At 40.0% G+C, this 19,799-nt stretch overlaps 1 protein-coding gene across 5 annotated transcripts; it reads left to right on the top strand.

Moving 5' to 3' along the window:
* The first annotated feature begins 1,185 nt into the window (after positions 1–1,185).
* On the top strand, positions 1,186–19,132 carry TIGAR (TP53 induced glycolysis regulatory phosphatase). Of its 5 annotated transcripts, none has more exons than XM_015871306.1 (6): positions 1,186–1,338; positions 6,382–6,419; positions 11,673–11,794; positions 14,934–15,011; positions 17,189–17,299; positions 17,682–19,132. In XM_015871306.1, exons 1-6 carry the CDS (start codon positions 1,307–1,309, stop codon positions 18,141–18,143), a joined length of 843 nt encoding a protein of 280 aa, XP_015726792.1. In that variant the 5' UTR covers positions 1,186–1,306; the 3' UTR covers positions 18,144–19,132. The 5 variants fall into 5 exon arrangements, with proteins under 5 accessions (XP_015726792.1, XP_015726800.1, XP_032302561.1 ...); XM_015871314.2 differs by lacking the exon at positions 1,186–1,338 and adding an exon at positions 1,353–1,604; XM_032446658.1 differs by lacking the exon at positions 1,186–1,338 and adding an exon at positions 3,711–4,426.
* The last annotated feature ends 667 nt before the right edge of the window (positions 19,133–19,799 follow it).

Below are 19,799 nucleotides of genomic sequence, written 5' to 3'. Positions count from 1 at the left end.
TGAACTACAAAATGCAGATGTATCTTCTCACAAGTGCTGTCAGTTTGCCCAGAAGTAATAGTAGGGAGCAGTTTATGTAACTGAGATGTCGGCTTCATTCTTGAGATACCAAACATCACTGTGATATGGATTATGTGTGAGACATAAAAGTACCTTGCAGGTGGTAAGTGGGTGGGTGGGACTGCTCAGTTTAGTTTCCTTTTCACTCTGCCTCTCCCCAGTTCCTCTTCATCCAAGAATGGTGATGACTGCAGAGCAAAGCTGGCCTTCCTCCAACAAATCAATCTGCATCAGTCCCATCAATCTCCCATCTAGATCCCATGTACAGAGAAGCATGGAAAAGGCTCAATGGAGATCTCATTGCAGCCTAAAGGGACTTACAGCAATACTGGGAGGAGCATTTTATTAGGGTCTGTAGCAATAGGACAAGACATAACAACTTTAAACTAGAAGAAGGTAGATTTAGATTAAACTTTAGGAAGAAAATCTCTACTGAGAGGGTGGCGAGGCACTGGAACAGGTTGCCCAGAGAAGCTGTGGATGCCCCATGCCTGGAGATGTTCAAGACCAAGCTTGATGGGGCCATGAGCAACCTGTCTAGTGGGAAGTGTTCCTGTCCATGGCAGACATTGGAACTAGATGATCTTCAAGGTCCATTCCAAACCACTCCATGACTAGCACCATCTTGGCCCCAGCTGTTGTGGATGTCTGTCTGGTGTGTGCCTATACCACCCATTGCTTTGCCTTGTGAACAGCTGGCCTGAAGCAGTTGCTGTGAAACCATTTCCATCTCTGATGATGATTGCTGAGGAATCATCATTTGGCTTCCAAGTCTTCTAACTAACTTGAATTCAGCAGAATTTACCCACTATTCATATTACTCTGAGCTAAGTCACCCAGCTCATTAGAACTGTAAAGTCAGAATATGTGCCTTGAGAATTGTAACATTAAACTGTACATATCATTGTTTTTAGTTTTTAAAAGCAACTATTCCTCATACATAGCTTTCTAAGCACCTTCTCTCCATTAGATGATAGACCCACCACCACCCTAACCTGGAGTTTCTCCCCCTTTCTTCTGCCAAAATGTGAGTGAACCTGCATTGATACCCACAGCCTTTGCCAAATATTATCGCTTTTATTTGCGTGTGTTAAACAAGCAACATCACGCCCCCAGGCCGCAGCACTGAGGGGAGGCGCGGCGGCATCAGCTGCCCAGTGACGTCGCCGCCGGGCGCGGGGCGGGCGCTGCGGCGCAGGGCGGAGGAGCCGGTAGGGGGGTCTGCGTTCAGCTGTGCGGCTGTGCCATGGTTCGCTTCGGGCTGACCGTCGTCCGCCAGTGAGTACCGCCGTTACACCCGTGCTCCTTCTCCGCTACCTCTGTGGGAACAAGCGAGCCCTTCCTTTGCCCTTGCTCTGTCTGTCCGATGCACCCATCCGCACCGTGACGTTAACGGATTTCCGCCCTTCTCCCTACGGGCGGTCCGTGTTCTGTGCCGGGGCTGCTGTGCTGTGCTGTGTTGCGGTGTGGTCAGGGAACCTCTTGACCTACACGGTGGCCGTGTTGTTGTCCCTGATGGAATTAGCATTCACCAATCTGGCCCGGTACGCTGTAGTTGGCTGTTGAGTCAAGCTGGGTCAGAATAGTATTGAGAGAAATACAGCATCACACCTAAATTTAGTAAGCCCTGTTTGTGAACTCTGTAGCGATCGGTCATGAGACCTTTCTCCTGCCAAAAGGTCTCAGATGAACTCTTCATGCTCAGGGATGAAGAGCTGGTTTAGGAGTGGTAGCCTAACCTTTTTCCCGTGGCATGTTAAATCGCATTTGTAACTTCTTGAGAATTGTTAAGGTTAGTTTCAAGCTTCCAGGGGCTATTAACAAAGACCTGCAGTTAACTAGAATAAGCCTCTCCAGTTTTCTCAAGTTGATAGCAGGTAACAGTTTAATTTTTATGAAAGTTAAACATGTTTTTCCTCTTAAGCATAATACAGGTTAATACTTGATTAGAGCAGCTGGAGCAATGATTTTATTTTTTTTTAATTTTTTTTTTTTCTAGTTATCCTCCTTATAAGAGTTACTCTTCCTTTAAAGACCAGTATCTAACGACTTGATGTTCTACTTACAGCCTTTTACATCACCTAGTAAGCATGAAGGCCTGACACAGTTTGTTAAACTTGAGATCTTCAGCTAGGACTCTTGCAGACACTTTGGAATTAATTAATTAATCAGAAAGCTGGTGTTAGACTCCACTTGTGTATGCTATGCCACTTGGGAAACAGCAAATATTGCTCTTCTCCACCCCCAAATTGATGATCAACAAGAAGGGCTATCCAGCCTGCCACATTTTTCTCAGAAGACTGAAAGTAGCTGTCAGAGTTTGGGGAGGGTGTGAAAAACTGAATTGCTGCTGTGTGTGCTGGGTAATGTTCAAAACATTTAAATATGTAAGTTAAAATACAGTGTTCTCTCTTAGAAGTACTTGCTTTCCATGTTTGGTTATCTATTCGGGGCTCATCCTGAGGACTTGTTCTCCTCAGTAGCAGTGAAATATACTGTAAGGAACAGAAAAATCTGTTCAATCAAGGTATGGCTAAAAGCTGGTGCTCTTGGAAGAACTTTATTTTGTTGGGTTTTTTTGGTTGTTTTTTTGTTGTTGTTGTTTATCATGGGTGGTTTATTCAGCAACTTTCCTGCTGGTGACAGTTGAGTTCATCTGTTTCAAGTGGATACCAGCCCCAGGAGTTGTTGGGAAGCTGTCACGGTTTAGACTGGTTCTACAACAAGGGGGCAGAGGGACCCACGGATCCACACCCGAGGAAAGTATGAGGAGGGAAAGAGCAGGTAGATGGGCCTGGATAAGAAAAAACAGCAGTGATGAGCTAAGGGGGAAAAAAACTAGTTTACTAAGTGTAGTAGCAGAATGTGAGATAATATAGTATAATACAGTGTGATTTAAATTGAAGCTAAGAAGTGAAATGTGAAAGAGGGAGAGTTTCCAAAACCAAAGTCTTTAATGCTGTAGGCAAAGTGGCAAGAGAGCACAGAGGGAAGTCTCATGGCTTTCAGTCTGCTTTATGTTTCCTTCTGCATGGAAAACAGAAGTGGAAAAGTGAAGTCTTTTGGAAGTTCATGTTTCTCTTCTGAGACCAGGAAAGTGGAAATGTAAAACATCCATGTAGGTGCAGCATTAATTCTTTAATTGCTAGTGCATTGCATGATGTTATGATCACAGAATCACAGAATTATCAAGGTTGGAAAAGACCTAGAAGATCATCTAGTCCAACCATTCCCAATGCTTCCTGGCTAAATCATATTCCTCAGCACCACATCCAAGTGTTTCTTGAACAGTCCCATGGTCGGTGACTCCACCACCTCCCTGAGCAGTGCATTCCAATGCCTGACCACCCTTTCTGAGAAGTAATACTTCCTAATGTCCAGCCTGAATCTCCCCTGGCACAGCTTAAAACCATTCCCTCTAGTTCTATCACTGATTACACGAGAGAAGAGGCTAACCCCCAGCTCACTACATCCTCTCTTCAGGAAGTTAGAGAGAGCTATAAGGTCTCCCCTGAGCCTCCTCTTCTCCAGGCTGAACAATCCCAGCTCCCTCAGCCGCTCCTTGTAAGTCCTGTGCTCCAGACCCCTCACCAGCTTCGTAGCCCTCCTCTGAACACATTCCAGGGCCTCAGTGTCTTTCTTGCAGTGAGGGGCCCAAAACTGAACACAGTACTTGAGGTGCAATACCTCAAGTATACATACTTCAAGCCACCTCGATGTGGAATACCAATGGAAAACCATGAAACCATGACAGGAACATTGAGAGGGCTTTAAGCAAGATTCAAAGGAGGAAGGAGGTGAAACCAGGCCTGCTAGAGATGAGTCTAGGGGCACCATGTCAGGCTTGAGGATTGAGACCGTTGACCCACCTGAAGTACACACACGCTGCTGGCAATAAACTAAAAGGTGGTACCTTGCAATTGGGGGGGCTGCATGCTAGTGAGATCCTTCAGTCTGCTCCACTTGTTACAATGAAGCACAGCTGAAATGTAACAAACAAACAAACAAGCTGAGGAGAGCTAGAAGCCTTGGCTCAGTCCCAGAGCTACAACATCATTGGCATAAGTGAAACCTGGTGGGAAGAGTCCTGTGATTGTTGTGATGTGGTGAATAACTGCGGACTTTCCAGAACAGACAGGCAGGGCAGGAGTGGCAAGGGAGTGGTCCTTTATGTAACAGAGGGGCTGAATTGTATGGAGCTGTCTGCTGGCTGTGACACAGTTGAGAGCCTCATCCAGGATGACAACGCTGATTGATTATTCTTTAAGAAACTAAGAGGGTCATCTATAACAAACCCTGTTGTCCTTATGGGAGACTTCAACTTATCAGATGTTAACTGGGAGCACCACATAGCTGACAGAAGCAGGTCCAGTAGATTACTAAAACACATCAATGACAGTTTCATAGTACAGCTCCTAAGGGATCTGATGAGGAAAGTTGTCCTCCTAGATCTGTTGCTTCTGAACAGAGGTCTCATGAGTGAAATGGTAATTGGTCGCTGCCTTGGCTATAGTGACCATAATCCAATTTAAAATCTTTGGTGATAGGAGGAAAACTGCCACCAAAACTTCAACTCTGGATATGGGGAGAGCAGATTTCAGGCTGCTCAGGGAACTAGTTAGAAAGGTCTTCTGGGAAACTGCTTTTGAAAGGGGTACATCATTTTTTGAAAGTACTACCTCAGAGTTGAAGCTGGTCAGTACTGTGAAAGAAAATAAATATATATATATATTTTTAAATATCCTTAACAACAAAAGGAGGGCCAGAGAGAACACTGGTTCATTACTTGGTGAGAATGGTCCACCAGCATGCAGCTAGACATAAATGTAATGTGATTATGAACAACTGGCTGATGATTCGGGTCCAAAGGGTTAGAGTAAGCAGCTGGCTTGCAGCCAGTCATTAGTGGGGATCCCCATTTCAGAGCAAGCTCTCTTTAAGAAGTTTTCATAAAGAACTTGGATGTAGGACTAGAAGGTGCTTTGAGCAAGGGTGCTGACTATTAAATTGGGAGGAGCTGTTGACTCCATTGAGGATGGAGAGACCTTGCAGAGAGTTCTAGTCAAATTAGAGAGCTGGTCAGTCACCAATTGAATGAAGTTTAACAGGAGCAAGTGCTGGATTCTGTACCTGGAAAGGGGCAACTCTGGTTATATATACAGACTAGCAGATGAGATGCTGGGGGTCTTGACCAGCAATAGGTTGAACATGAGTCAACAGTTTGCCCAGGCAGCCAGGAAAGCCAGCTGCCTCCTGAGATGTTTCAGTACTGCTGGTTGGTCAAAATGATTGACCTGATTTGCACTTCACTGGTGTGGCCTCACCTTGAGTGTTGTATGCTATTTGGGGATCCATAGAAAAAAAAAGGATGTAAAACTATTGGGGAGTGTCCAAAGGAGGGCTACAAAGATAGTGATGGGTCTGGAGGAGAAGACATATGAGGATTGGATAAAGTCCTTTTGGTTTGTTAAGCCCAGAGAAGAATGGAGTGTGGGAAGACCTCATTGTGGCCTGCAACTTCCTCATGAGGAGGAGCAGGGGGGCTAGAGCTGATATTTTTCTCGCAGTAGGCTATCAGTAGAACTTAACAGCATGAAGCTAGAATAGGAGAAGGTCAGGTTGGACACTGGGGTGAGGTTCTTCACTGACAAGGTGGTTAAGCCCTGGAACAGGCTCCCCAGAGCAGTGGTCATGATGCCAAATGTGATATAGTTCAATAAGTGTCTGAATGATGCTCTCATTCATATGATCTGATTTTTGTGTAGTACCATATGGAGTCCGGAAATGGACTTGGTTATTATGTGTGTTCCCTTCCAACTTGGAATGTTCTGTTATTCTAAAGCACATGATGTTCATTTTATTAGTTTTTCTGCAGCTCTGCCTAGTACTGTGCTTCTTCAAGGTGTGCAGCCTGCTCTGATACTGTCTTTGCTAATCTCTTGAGTTGGCTTCCCTCTAATGCACAGAAGTCCTATTGTCTAGTGCAGACGAGAACTACAGAGTTTTCCTACTTCTTCCCTATCTCCAATGAGGAGGTGCTACATTAGTAGATAAATTATGTTGTGTTTATGATGAGTTTAAGATATTACTTTCCTTTTAGTTCCATATCTTAGTAAATATTGGTGCACATTTGGGGTTGACTACTTGAAAATGATTTTATTTTGAACTCTTCAGATATATCCTTTTGAAGGGAGGCTATGCTATACTGTTCATTATTATTTATATTTGGGCTCTTTCCATTTGGCACACAGTTCAGCTTTGTGAACGTTGATTAAAATTATTGTCATGATTTTTTGTTTGTTTGTTTGTAATCTCTTTCAGCGGAGAAACAAGATACAACAAAGACAAGATACTTCAAGGTTAGTATCAGCTATTCTGTTAGCTTCTGTGACACTGAAAATTATTCTTCCCTCCAAAATGGGAAATCCCACAATCAACAACTGAAGTGCTAAATAAGAGGGCTGCTCCAAAAGTAATGTCTCATATTTTGTTATGTTGGCCTATGACATCAGAAGCAGATGTCAATAGTATGGCGGTAGAGGGTCAATAGTATGGCAGTAGAGGCTGAACCTTCCTGCTGGTATTCTGTTACGCTTTGTTGCCTTGCAACAGACAGCAGCAGAGAGGAACAGTGTGTGACATGGAAGTGTGTATAAAGCAAAGGGGTGCAACTGAATTCTACCATGTGAATAAATGGCACCCATTGAGGTTCATCAGTGCTTGCTGAACATTGATGGAGACCTGAAGGAGGATGTTAGGGTAGTGAGGTGGAGGATGGTGTTTCAGCACGTGGCAAGAGCAGTAGTGGGTCAGTTCCACTTGTGCAGATTTTTATGAGCACAGCATGCATGCTCTTATTCATCGCTGGCAAAAATGCACGGTACATGGTGGTGACTGTCAAAAACTAGAGTTTTGTCATTGAGAATTTGCTCTATCAAATACTGCTATCGTGTTCTTGGTATCTGTTGTCATTTCCATGAAAATAAATAGGAAGTATTACTTTTAGAGTGTTGTTATAGAGTTGTTACGGAGTAATATTGTGTACTTTATACTAGAAAAAAATACCTTTATTAGTGGATTCAAATGTTAGCTTGATAGTTGTGGAAAATGGAAAGTTTCTAATTCAGTCCTCAGGATTTCCATGTAGAGTGGTGCATTTCTGGTTTTAACAGCGATGTTGCAGTTCCTTTTGCTACAGTGCAGAAAGAAGTTACCTGTAAATCAGATAAGCAACACCTGTTGGTAATGGCATGATATCCCAGACCACTGTTGTGAAGATTGTTTAAATGTACTTGAATTGTTCAGTCCTAGTTAGAATGCAGTTTTTAGACCAAACCATTATCTACCTGAACTTCTGCAAAGCTTTTGACATGGTTCTGCACCACATCCTTATCTATAATTTGGGGAGAGAGATGTTTGAAGGGTGGATTGTTTGGTGGGTGAGGAGTAGGTTGAATGTTCACAGACAGAGATATGTGGTCGACAGCTCTATGTCCAGGTGGAGGCCAGTCATGAGTGATATCCCTTGGGGTTCAGTCTTGGGACCACTACTCTGTAACATCCTTATCAATGACATAGGTGGTGAGGTTGAGTGTACCCTCAGCAAAGCTACCGACAATACCAAGCGTAGTGGGCAGTGAATATGACAGAAGGAAGTGATGCCATCCAATGGGCCCTAGACAAACTCATAAGGTGGGCCTATGTAAATAAAATGAGGTTCAACAAGACCAAGTGCAAGATGTTGCACTTGAGCCAATCCCAGATATGTGTACAGACTGGGAGAAGAACTCCTTGAGAGCAGCCCTGCTAGGTTAGAAGTCTTAGGGAACCTGATAGATGAAAAACTGAACACGAATCAGCAGTGTGTACTTGCAGCCTGGAAAGCTAACAGTGGGATTCATTCAAAGAGAGGTGACCAGCAGGGCAAAGGGCATGATTGTTTCTCTATACTCTGACCGTGTGAAGCCCCATAAGTGGATGGACGGGGGCTTCCTGGCCTCTTCTACGCTCTCTCACCCTTTTCAGTGGTACAAATAGAGAAGACAACCGACTTAAGATAAGGAGAGAGAATTAATTCACTACAAATAGTAAAATAATGTAAGGTAATTATATAAAAAGGGAATTGTGGTTAACAGACGAATAGGAAGGGATTTGTGACTGTGCTGCTCTCTGCTCTATCCAGGAAGAAAAGTTTCTCTCTTATCACTTGGAATGGGAAGTCACATGGGGAGTACTGAAGACTTTGGGGAACTGTAGGTCTCTTCTCAGCATATTATCTTCTCAGAGAGCCAGAACCCGCAGAAGAATAAGTGAGATTGACAGGAGTTAGGACCTGGGAAGTGCAAATAGCCAATACTGTCAGGAGCTAGGACCCAGGAACAGATTCCCTGAACAGCTTGCTGCATGATGTCATAATAGGGTGTACTGATTAAAAACCATTACATGCATCCAGGTCTGGTACCCTGTACACAGGAAGGATGTGGAGCTTTTGGAGAGGGTCCAAAGCAGGTCCACAAAGGTGATCAGAGGGCTAGAGTACATCTCTAGAAGACAGGCTGAGAGAACTTGGTTTATTCAGTCTGCAGAGGAGAAGGCTCTAGGAGACCTTCCAAATATTTAAAGGGAGACAATAAGCAGGACGGGTATCAACTTTTAACACAGATAGATAGTGATAGGACAAGCAGGAATAGTTTTAAACTAAAGGAGGGGAGGTTTATTGTGGAAGTTTTTCAAACAGAGGGTGGTGAGGTGCTGGGACAGGCTACTTGAGTTTGTAGATGCCTCATCCCTGGAAGTGTTTGAGACCAGGCTGGAATGGATCCTTGAGCAACCTTATCTAGTATCTAATCTAGTGACTGCCAAGCCCTGCCTATGGCCAGGGGTGTTGGAACTAGAAGATCTTTTGTTGCCGTGTGCTTCCATGGTTCAACCACCCCCTGCCCTAAAGTCTAGTGTTATTCCCACGCCAGGACCAAAGCCACTATAACTCAGAATGATAGATGGCAAAATGGCATTTACTGGGGGTAGTTAGCATCTTATATACTTTCATCACCTCATCTACAACCCCCTGAGAGCACGTCTGAAATATGCACCCAACATACATCACAGGGCAGAGGACACAACAGGGGAGGTACTGCCACGTCACATCCCGAATCCTTGCTAATGCCTACAACATCTCCCCATCCCCAGACTCAGTGACATTTTGCCCCGTTACAGCGCAACCGCTAAAATCCCAATTATAATCTATTGCAAAGCCTATAGTATTCTATATGCTAATTGAAATACTTAAAGAATTCTAATTTGCTAATCCTTAATATGCTATGTATAACCTTAATATACTATATAACTATATATAGCTATATAAATATAATTACAAACTTAATATAACCAATTATAACTTAATATAACCAAACCTTAATAAACTCTATATAATATAATCATTAGCATAAGGCACAACAGTGTTAAGAAAAGCAGCACCACAACTGGATGGAGCAAGTGATTGAATAGTCCTCTTGCCGTCAGGAACCATTCAAGAAGCAGTTCTCATCCGTGATGTTTTCCATCCCTCTTCATTCTTCCTAGGCATGATGTATCTTCTCTGTATGGTGAACAGTAGTCAAAGTTTTCTGTCCATAGTCTCGAATGCGTCCATCATCTTGAATCGTCAGGTGGTCGTCATGCTGCAATAGCTTCCTTACTAAAACAGGGTTCATTTAAATAGAAACAAGTGATAAATCTAAAATTAATGTGTAATTGGATTGCAATAATTGATATGTAGTGACTAAGCAATTAAAATCACACCCTATAAGATAAGTGAAGTTGTAAACACAGATAAGCGTGAGTCTACTGTTGGCTGTGACCTGACAATTTTAGACTGAATTCTAAAGGTCCCCGCTCTTATTGTCTGAATGGTACTTAACACTGACACCAACAGCAGAAGAACAGCCTCAGGTACCAGATTCGGACTCCCCACCAACTACTCCTGTAAAGAAAGAACACTTATTAGGATAAGAGATCTTATCTAAGATCTTAACATCTTAGGCTGCCAATGCTTCTGCATTTGGGTTCATCTACCATCACCATGTTCGAAAGGATTTAATACATAGAGGGCCTTTGCTAGGATCTCAGCCTGTTTACCGACAGGTATTCTGTCCCTATATCCTTCTCCAAGTATCTCTTATCTTTGAGGAGGTGGTTAGTCCCTTCCAACCCAAGCCATTCTATCATTCTATGAAATGTTGGCTTACCAAAGTTCTGGTTCTCAGCACGTTCTTGGAGCATTTGGGATAGTTCATTTCATAAATAATGCTAGCTAAAAACTGTTTTTGCAAGGATTACTTTTCATCTAGATCAGCATACTTGCTATGCAGCTGCATGAGCATTAGCATCAACCTGTAAGGTGGAAGAGAGCAGAGGAAAAGACTACAACAATTTGTGTTTACATCAACTCTAAAATTCTTGTGAAACTGTCTTTGGCAGAGAGGGGGCATGCTGCTGTCCACATCACACAAAATCACCTCTTGTTTCCTCATCTTCAGGGCATTATTGTTAGGGAATGCAGAGGAAACAGTGTATCATGTTTGTTAGGACTTCTCTCTCCTGATGTGTATGTTTCTCTGTGTGTGTATTTTACTATTAACAACAGGATCTCGATTGTATTGTCTGTTTTTTCTTATTTGCAGACACAGTTATTTTCAGACTTTCAGTTCTGGGATTCCTCTAGCAGGGAGCCTAGCAGAGTCTAGAAAGGACAAGTGATCTGAAATGACTACTTGTGTTTAGAAAATGTAGCTCTCTGATTCATGTTTAAAAGTTTTCCTGTTTATATTTCTCATATGTATGTACATTAATATAATCAGAAAACGGTCGTTCTGTCTTTCTAGCCTGTACTCCCTTTCTTTATACCATGTAACCATAGTAGTCACTGCACTCCACTTGCAGAGCATGAGGTATTTTACATAGGGTTTTCTGAAAGTAATGTCTCTTGTTCATTTTCATGGAAACAATGACAGATACCAAGAGCACGGTAACAGTATTTGATAGAGCAAATTCTCAAAGATAGACCTCTGACATAGTCACCACCATGTACCGTGCATTTTTTGCCAGTGATGAATAAGAGCCTGCATGCTGTGCTCATAAAAATCTGCACAAGTGGAACTGACCCACTACTGCTGTTGCCACGTGCTGAAACACCATCCTCCACCTCACTATGCTAACATCCTCTTTCTGGTCTCCATCAATGTTCAGCAAGCACTGATGAACCTCAATGGGTGCCATTTATTCACATGGTAGAATTCAGTTGCACCCCTTTGCTTTATACACACTACCATGTCACACACTGTTCCCCTGTGCTGGTATCTGTTGCAAGGCAACAAAGCATAACAGAATACCAGCAGGAAGGTTCAGCCTCTACTGCCATACTATTGACCCTCTACCGCCATACTATTGACATCTGCTTCTGATGTCATGGGCCAACATAACAAAATATGAGACATTATTTTTGGAGCATTCCTCATATTATGCCAGAAAAGACTCTTTCAACTTTGCTTGCTAAACTGATAAATGATTTGAAGTTTGCATGTTTTAATCTTGATGTTTTTCTTGTTTTGTAGGTCAAGGAATAGATGAACCACTCTCTCCAACTGGTTTCAAACAAGCAGATGCTGCTGGTTTATTTCTCAGTAATGTAAAGTTTACTCATGTCTTCTCAAGTGACCTCCTCCGAGCAAAGCAGGCAAGTGCTTCTTGAGGAAACTGAATGTAATTATAAGCTTCACATTTTGGTGCTTATTTGCTGTTGCTGATACAGAAATAATACCGTGAGGGAAAGGCACAGGCTATTTTAATGGATTTAGAACTGAAGATTGAGTTGTACAGAATTCTCTAAGACCTCTGTTTTTGGAATCGTCAGTGCATAGAGAATGTCTAGGAACTGATGAAGGACAACTCACAGGATGTTGTACAATGTTTTTTTCTTATAGATCTGCTATTATTTTATATGTGCATATGCCTTCTTGGCGAAGGAGTAATTGGAATTTAAAAGTAACACAGACCAAAGCCCATTGGTTGGTTTGTTTTGAACAAACAAAGCAAATTGGTGGGGATATTGTTTGTACTGTTTTATGTATTGAAGCTATTTGTTATGTTTTTCAAAAGAATGCGGACCGGTTAAGCAAAAATCAAGTCTTGTGGTAACATCTGGACAAGTACCATGAAATATGCAGAGACATTGGATTTTGGCAAGAGCATAATATCATATGGCTCACTTTCATATGCTATTTTAATAAATGAGAGAAGAAACACTTTAAGTGTTTCTTATGCATTATTATTGCCTAATAATGAGAACTTGACAGATTCCTTCCTTTCAATATGTTAACAGTGGTAACTGCTTTTAAAAATATTAATATTGTTTATTTACATAGCATGTGCTATGTGCCCTCTGTAGGGAAATTCTTTTTTAAATGCTCAGCCTTTGAGAGTTTGTTTTGTATTTTTGTTACGTTAGGGAAAGCCCTTTCCCTGAGAAGGATTTGCACTCTTTTAATATAGAAAATGTCCTTTGCATAAAGGGAACATGTCTTACCATTGTTTTGAACAGCCATTCAGACTTTGTAGAAGCTTTTTAAATGATGCATAGGGCTGCAGTTCCCATTTGTTTGGAACTTCATTCTATGGCAGCTGCAGATCAGTTAAGAGTGTTTTACTACAGTGTCACTTCACAGCTCAAATATGAGAGGTGTTTGCAATTTGCCTTGAAAAGGGGGGAAGAAAAAGTCAAAACTGTTGGTGAAGTTTAGTTTTTTTGCAGTGTCTCCTTTCTGATTTGTTGGTTGGTGCATGTACTGATTACTGGAACTAGGAGTTACATGCTGTCCTCTTGGTACTGCCTCTCCTGGCAACTGAACATTGAAGCTTGAACAGGATAGGTGAAAAGCAAGTAGGAAACGTAAAGAAAAGCATACCAGCTGGTTCAGAGTATGAATTTGTGCATAGTAGGTGAATGTAGTCTATTCTAGGTATTGAACAAATCTCTGTTCTGGAGAAATTTCTGGATATAATCCAGAAATCCAAGGAAATTGATTCAAACCTGTCTGAATTATGATAGTATTGTATGACAGAAATTTAAAGTTGCAACAGAAAGTGTTTCATAAGCAATCTGTTGAATAAGATGTATAATCTTAGGCTGATTATTATTTGACAGAATCCAAGGAGTCTTTTCAAAGTAAGTTCATTGGATGTTTGCTAGAGTAGATGTGGACATTTGCCAAGGACTTCTAGCTGCTATTACTAGTCAGTATCTGTGTGAATCCATACCCCCTTAATATTTTGTGGTACTTGAAAGAACAGGAGCATGTTAGCCATTCTTTAGTTCCTGTTACTGCCTATTTAGCCCAAAGCATCTATCATACTAGAGCCCATATTAAGCAATGCTTTTTACAAAATGGTATCAGAATTTCCTCTTGACCACGTTTTTTTTATTAGCCTTATTAGCCCTCCTTGCATCCCCAAAATTACGTGCTTCCTTGGAGAAGAAATGTATAGCACAAAACTCAAGGCATCCAGTCTGTTGTTAAAAGTAAATAACACCCTTTGGGTTTTTTCTGTCTCTTTTTGGCCATGCTATCAAAAAATAGGTGAATACAATAACCTGGATTTATTTATTTATTTATTTTCCAAGTGTATCAGCCTGTGTGTGTCTCCTCTTTAACATCAAGGCTGCCACTTCTATTGTCAGCAAATACTCTTCTTTCTCTTTAAATGCTTCAAGTGTATAGGGGAGATTCAGGTAGGATGTTAGGAAATATTTCGTCAAGAGGGTGTTCAGGTCCTGGAACAGGCTGTCCAGGGAGATGGTGGAATCACCATCCCTGGAGGTATTCAAAAAACATTTAGATGTTGTACTGAGGGACATCATTTAGTGGGAAATATAGCAAATAGTTGGACTGGATGATCTTTGAGGTCTCTTCCGACCTTGGAAAGTGTATGATCCTATGATATTTCTTTTTTAGGTGTATTAAGAAGCCACTTGCCATAAACTGTTTTCATGTGTTAGATGCTGTATTTTTGTCAGTTCTTGTAACTGATCTGGTTTTAGAAACACACTGGTTGCAAGCACAACCCAGATAAAACATAGATCTCTCTGAAAGTAATGACTCCTATTTATTTCCATGGAAATTACAACAGATACAAGGAGCAAAATAATAGTTTTGATAGAGCTACAGAATGCTATTTTTCAACATATTCACCCCTGTTAGCTATGTATTTTCTCCAGTGAGGAACAAAAGCCTGCATGCCATACTCATCAAAATCTGCATGGCTGGCTTGTCTTTCATATCACTGTTGCTAATGCATGAAGCACACTAACTACTGCCTCCCTGTGCTAACATCCACTGCTTAGTCTCCGTAAACATTCAGCCAACACTGATAAATGTCAACATGTGCCATTTTTTTCCATATGGAGGAATGCTGTTACACACTTCTGCTTCATATGTACTTCCTCATCAGATGTCATTTTGTCAGACTACTTCTCTACTGCTTTCTGTTGTGCAGCAACAAAATTACATGGCAGCATGCGTAATAAGAAATGTGGCATTTATCACACTGAATCATACCGCTGTTGTGGGTACTAAGTATCTCCAATTGTTCTGGAGTTTGAATTGAGAAAGGTCTTTCAGAAAATTGTGTCTTTTCTATTTTTATGACCTCACACAGGCAATATATACAATTTTGACACTACTAGCTGGAAATTTGTGTGCTTGGGATCTTGGGTACTACTAATGTAGTTTACACTGGATGTAGTGTTGTAATATAGTTTAGGCATCCCATAGGAAAACAGAAGAGTTGATTGATGTAACTGTATATTCACTTTTTAGACTGCTGCCACAATTATAGAAAAAAATAAGTTCTGCAAAGGTTTGGAAATCAAGTGTGATACAAGACTTCGAGAGAGAGTAAGTGCCGTAAGAGTTTGCTTAGATATTGGATATTGAAAATGCAATTTGTTGCTGATCTTGATTTAGTAAATGGTGTATTTAGTACTAGAGAGTGCTATACGATGTGTTTTTAGTTGCTGAGAATTTATTTCTTTACATTTGATACTAAAAATTGTCTGATTTCAAAATTCCAAAGGAAAGCTGAAATTTAGTGATAGTGATGTAACTGCGATGCTCTGAATTAAGTGTTGAATGGCTTGCAAGTGGAGAAAATTACTTTTATGTTTCCTAGCCCAGTATATAAAGTTCCCTCTGCCTCTCTGCTGATGACATCTCTCGTGATGACAACCTGATGCTAATTTTTTATCTGTTTATACCTTTTAATTTGCTTGAAGTCTAATGAAAAACTTCCTGCTAGACTTGGAGCAATCCTCTTTCCTGATTAGCCCCTTTGCCTCATTACAGACATAATAGTAACTCTGTTTTTAACTATGTTTTCATCAGAATAAACTGAGATGTTGGATGTTTCTGCTAGTATTAATCACCCTTCTGATGCTGCAGTGACATTATCAGCTAAATGTTAAATAAGGAAATGCTACAAAACCAGAAGTGAGATGGCATATTAGCAGCAGGCAGTTAAATGTTTAAAGAGCAGAACATGATCACGTCATTTCCCACTGTGATCCCTTTGTCACGAATTCTGGTTCACCCCCTTAAGTCAGCAAATTACATGTTTCCCAATCTTCTTTAATTGCTTAATGACTTGGTATTTTAAAAAGTATTTTGGACTGTGATACGGAGTTTTACAATCTTTTTTATAATCTTAACTTGTGTTACTTTTTTTCCTTTCCTGGTGCTTATACTAGTGAATAGAAGTTCCATTAAAGTTTCTGCAGGCCACATTTTTTAAGGCAATGCTGTAAATAGCTGAAATTAAGTTTGAACAGCCTGAAAAGAAGCTAAGTCCTTTATAAGAACGTATGTTGTTGATTCTGTTGAAAAAGCTTTATTATCTTATGGCTTGCATTCGTGATAGAAATCCAGAAAAATGTTCAAGATTAGAATATTCTTTTCAGTAGTTTCTGAGAATTCATTTATTTACATCTTTATTAATGTCCTTAAACAGTGAATTTTGTTTTAGGAAACAGAAGCAAGAACATGAAGTAAATGTGCTTCAGTACAATTAAATTATGAAAACTGTAATAAGTTGTTATGGCAGCAAACTGTGTGTACGCAGCATAGAAATCAGAAAAGTCTCAGTAATAAGCATGTGTCTGTTTTGCAGTCATCAGCATCTCAATCTGTGAAATGAGCATAGCTGAGGTTTTTGACAGTGGAGCAAAAGTGTCCAAGCTTTTATCAAAATATCCGTAACTATAGTGTTTTCAGTGTCTTCAGACCTTCCAAGAAAGGACCAAAAATATCTACTTGAATACTTTTTTTTCATCTGTTAATGATAGTAAAGTATTAATCTTCAGTAGTAGAAATGTTAATCTCTATTGCTGCTATTAAGAGATGGGCCCTGGAGATATGTTAAAGATAAAAAGTGGTAATACACATCCAACTATATCTCTTCTAAAATACATTTGAGATTATAAATATTAATTTATAATGTGACTACTGTTGAACCAGAATGACTAGTTGCTATGTATGTGTTGTTTGTTGTGTTTCTCATATAAGCATTTAATTTGGAGGTGTCATTGAAAATCATTAATTCCATGTTCTTTTAGTTCATTTGCATATTGTTTTCAAGATTATTTTTAGTTTCTTTGTTTTCTAAAACCTCCTGTTCATAGAATTAATGTACATCCTGAAAAAAGGGGGGATAGAATTCTTTCTCTCTTGTGGAGGTTACTGAGGTCTGTAGAGAAAATACTTGCTTCTTTTGAGAAATAAAATTCTTCTAATATTTCTGCAAATGAGGAGTAAATGGAGTCTCACCTCCTGTGAGGTGCTTGCAATGCAACCTCAGTTAAATTTTGTATGCTAAGAATTTTGTGTAGTAGAAACGAGTGTCAAGAATATATGAGTCCAAAACATATTTAAAAGCACCTCCTTTCCCAACACTAATAAAATGTGAAAAGTAGTTAAGCTTGCACATTACACTTGGGAATCTAGAAAACAAATCTAGGTGAGAGATGTGTGTGTTGGAAGTGCTGTATCTTGCTAAATTCTTTGCAATTTGCCTCTTACAGAAATATGGTGTTGCAGAAGGAAGGCCTTTGGCTGACCTCAAGGCTATGGCAAAGACTGCTGGAGAGCAGTGTCCTACATTCACACCTTCTGGAGGAGAAACACTGGATGAAGTATGGCATTTATCTATTTGGGCCCCAGTTTCTAGGCCATTTCATTAGGGCAGATACGGGTGTTACTTATTTACGATCCTCTTACTGAAAGTATAGCCCAATAAATGTAGTTATTTTTCCAAGCTAAAAACGCTGTTTGACCCAATGGTAGTGGCTACCCATTAGAGAAGTTCTTTAGAAGTAAAATATTGATTCTGAAATTGATTCTTCATGAAGCTGTTGTGTGCAGAAGGCTAGTGGCAATTGCTTTCAACCTTGTATTTGAAGGACAGAGCAGCTCTTAAAACATTCAGTAACTTAATTGCTGATTTTTGAGTCTTGTCTGTGAAACCTGAAGTCTCTTACATTCTTCACAACATACACTTCTGACCTTTCTCTTTAGGTAAGAGAACGTGCAAAGGATTTTTTTGAATTTCTGTGTCAGCTAGCTGTTGAAGTGGAACAGAAAGATCAAGAGACGCATGGGGCATCAAGCAGAAGCTCAGGAACGTGTGAAGAAGAGCCTGCTTTCCCTTGGACAGATCACTGCAGTGTACATGAACTTAGCTCTGATAACGGTGGAGCTTCTAAATTGTTATTAGATGCCAATATCTTAGTGGTGAGTCATGGAGCCTACATGAGGAACTGGATTGGTTATTTTGTTTCAGATCTCAAGTGTACTTTGCCAGCAAATTTAACTAAGTCTCAACTGTCTTCTGTCAGTCCCAATACAGGAGTTAGCCACTTTATTATAAAACTTGAAAACAGATCTGTGTTAAAACCTGAAATCATATGTGTTTGTCTTAATCAAGATTCTCACTTGGTGGATGTTGGTGCTGAATGTGTAGCTCCAAAAATGTTTTAAGAGTTTTTATAGAGGGAAGTAGTTCTCAATAATAATACAAACTTGGAAAAAGATATCTGTAGTAATTAATGAGAATGAAAAGTTATTGACACTGAACTGCATAATGGAAGATATGCCTACCATCTTACGCTGACATATGGTGCACATGGTCCTAGTACCTGTATGAGTTGGCACTGGAGAAATAACATTTAATGTTCTTTATGAACAGAAACATACTTCCAGCCATACATGTCTGCTATTACAGTACACACTTTTAAAAACTGCTTCTTATTTGCCCATAATTATTTTGGTTATCTCCATGAGAAAGAATTAGCAATGGAGGAGAGGAATTGTACCTAAAATATGAACTATACTGTATTCTTGTTTTATTACAAAATGCTATATTGTAATCTTAATATATGTATTGTTTTAAAATAACTTTTTTGACTGCAGTAGTGTAACTTAAAAAGAAGGATTGCCTAGTGGAACAAGTTTAGTACAGAGCCAGGTGAGGTGTTCTTGACTCTGATTCTAAGTAACTATGAAACTCTGGGCAAATCTCTTTTCCATTTGTAAAATGGGGATGACGATATACCTACCTCGCAGGAATTTTTGGTAAAAAATGTTAGGGTTGTTGAGAACTCTGTTGAAGAGCACTGTATACAACATAAAATATTTGTTTTTTTTTGTAAGCAGAATGAGCACATAATTGAAACACCAATCTGTATTTTGAAAAGTAACTTTATCAATACTGTAAACTGTACCTGACTGGAATCCCATTGTCAATTGCAGTCATACACTTAATGAATGAATATTTTTGCCTAGAATTAGGTAGGCCTGATTGCTTGATGATTGATTGCTTGTAGCTGCTAGTAGTGCTGCTTTACTTCCCCACTGGGTTGTCTGTAGTTACTGTTCAAGCTTATCTGACTAATTTATCATCTATGCATACCTTTTCATCATTTGCATATTTTAAGCTTTAAAAATAAAGGCTCCTGAATAGAACTCGATTTCCTTTGAGATCATGATTCTTGTTAGTAATACTCTATGAAACCTTGCTTGATTTAACATGGTTTCTGTTTTTTTGTTTGTTGTCGTTGTTTTTCTGGGAAACTCCAGGCTATTATTCAGTAATTAAATGTTACACTTTTTTATTTAGGAAGGTCAGTGCTATTCTAATTCTTATACACACACAAAAAAAATAACACACTAATGTTAAAATATCAAGGATAAACTGCTATCAATTATATGAAATTAGCTATTCAAATGAAGTTGTATTTTTGTCTTAATACACTGTTCTGTGTACTTTACCCTATTTGGCTTCTTTGCCTTGAAGCAGACACTTACATTTTGAGAAGGAAAAAGAGGCTGCTGTTGTTTTGTTGAACGGATAAGTACATGTGCTTAAATGCTGCCCATCTGAAAAACAACAGAATTGTTCAGTCTGACTATAGTAACCGTACTTGGCTTGTTCCAGTCCCGTGACAGTGATTCAATAGGTAAGTTCTCTTGATTCCTAAGTGAACACTGAATGGGGGTCTGCTTCTGTTCTCTGTGCTGTTTGTTACTATTACTAAAATGTGAAGTGTTCAGCCTTGTAGTAATCATAGGTAGAGTAAGGCAGAGTTCTCCAGAATGTGGAAATCAGCCTATTGCTTTTACTTGCAGTGGGGCTTG

Source organism: Coturnix japonica, chromosome 1 (genome assembly GCF_001577835.2).
Source record: "Coturnix japonica isolate 7356 chromosome 1, Coturnix japonica 2.1, whole genome shotgun sequence".
In the NCBI taxonomy this organism is placed as follows: Eukaryota; Metazoa; Chordata; class Aves; order Galliformes; family Phasianidae; genus Coturnix; species Coturnix japonica.
The sequence above is the reverse complement of the archived record's forward strand: the minus strand, read 5'-3'. Positions and strand labels throughout refer to the sequence as shown.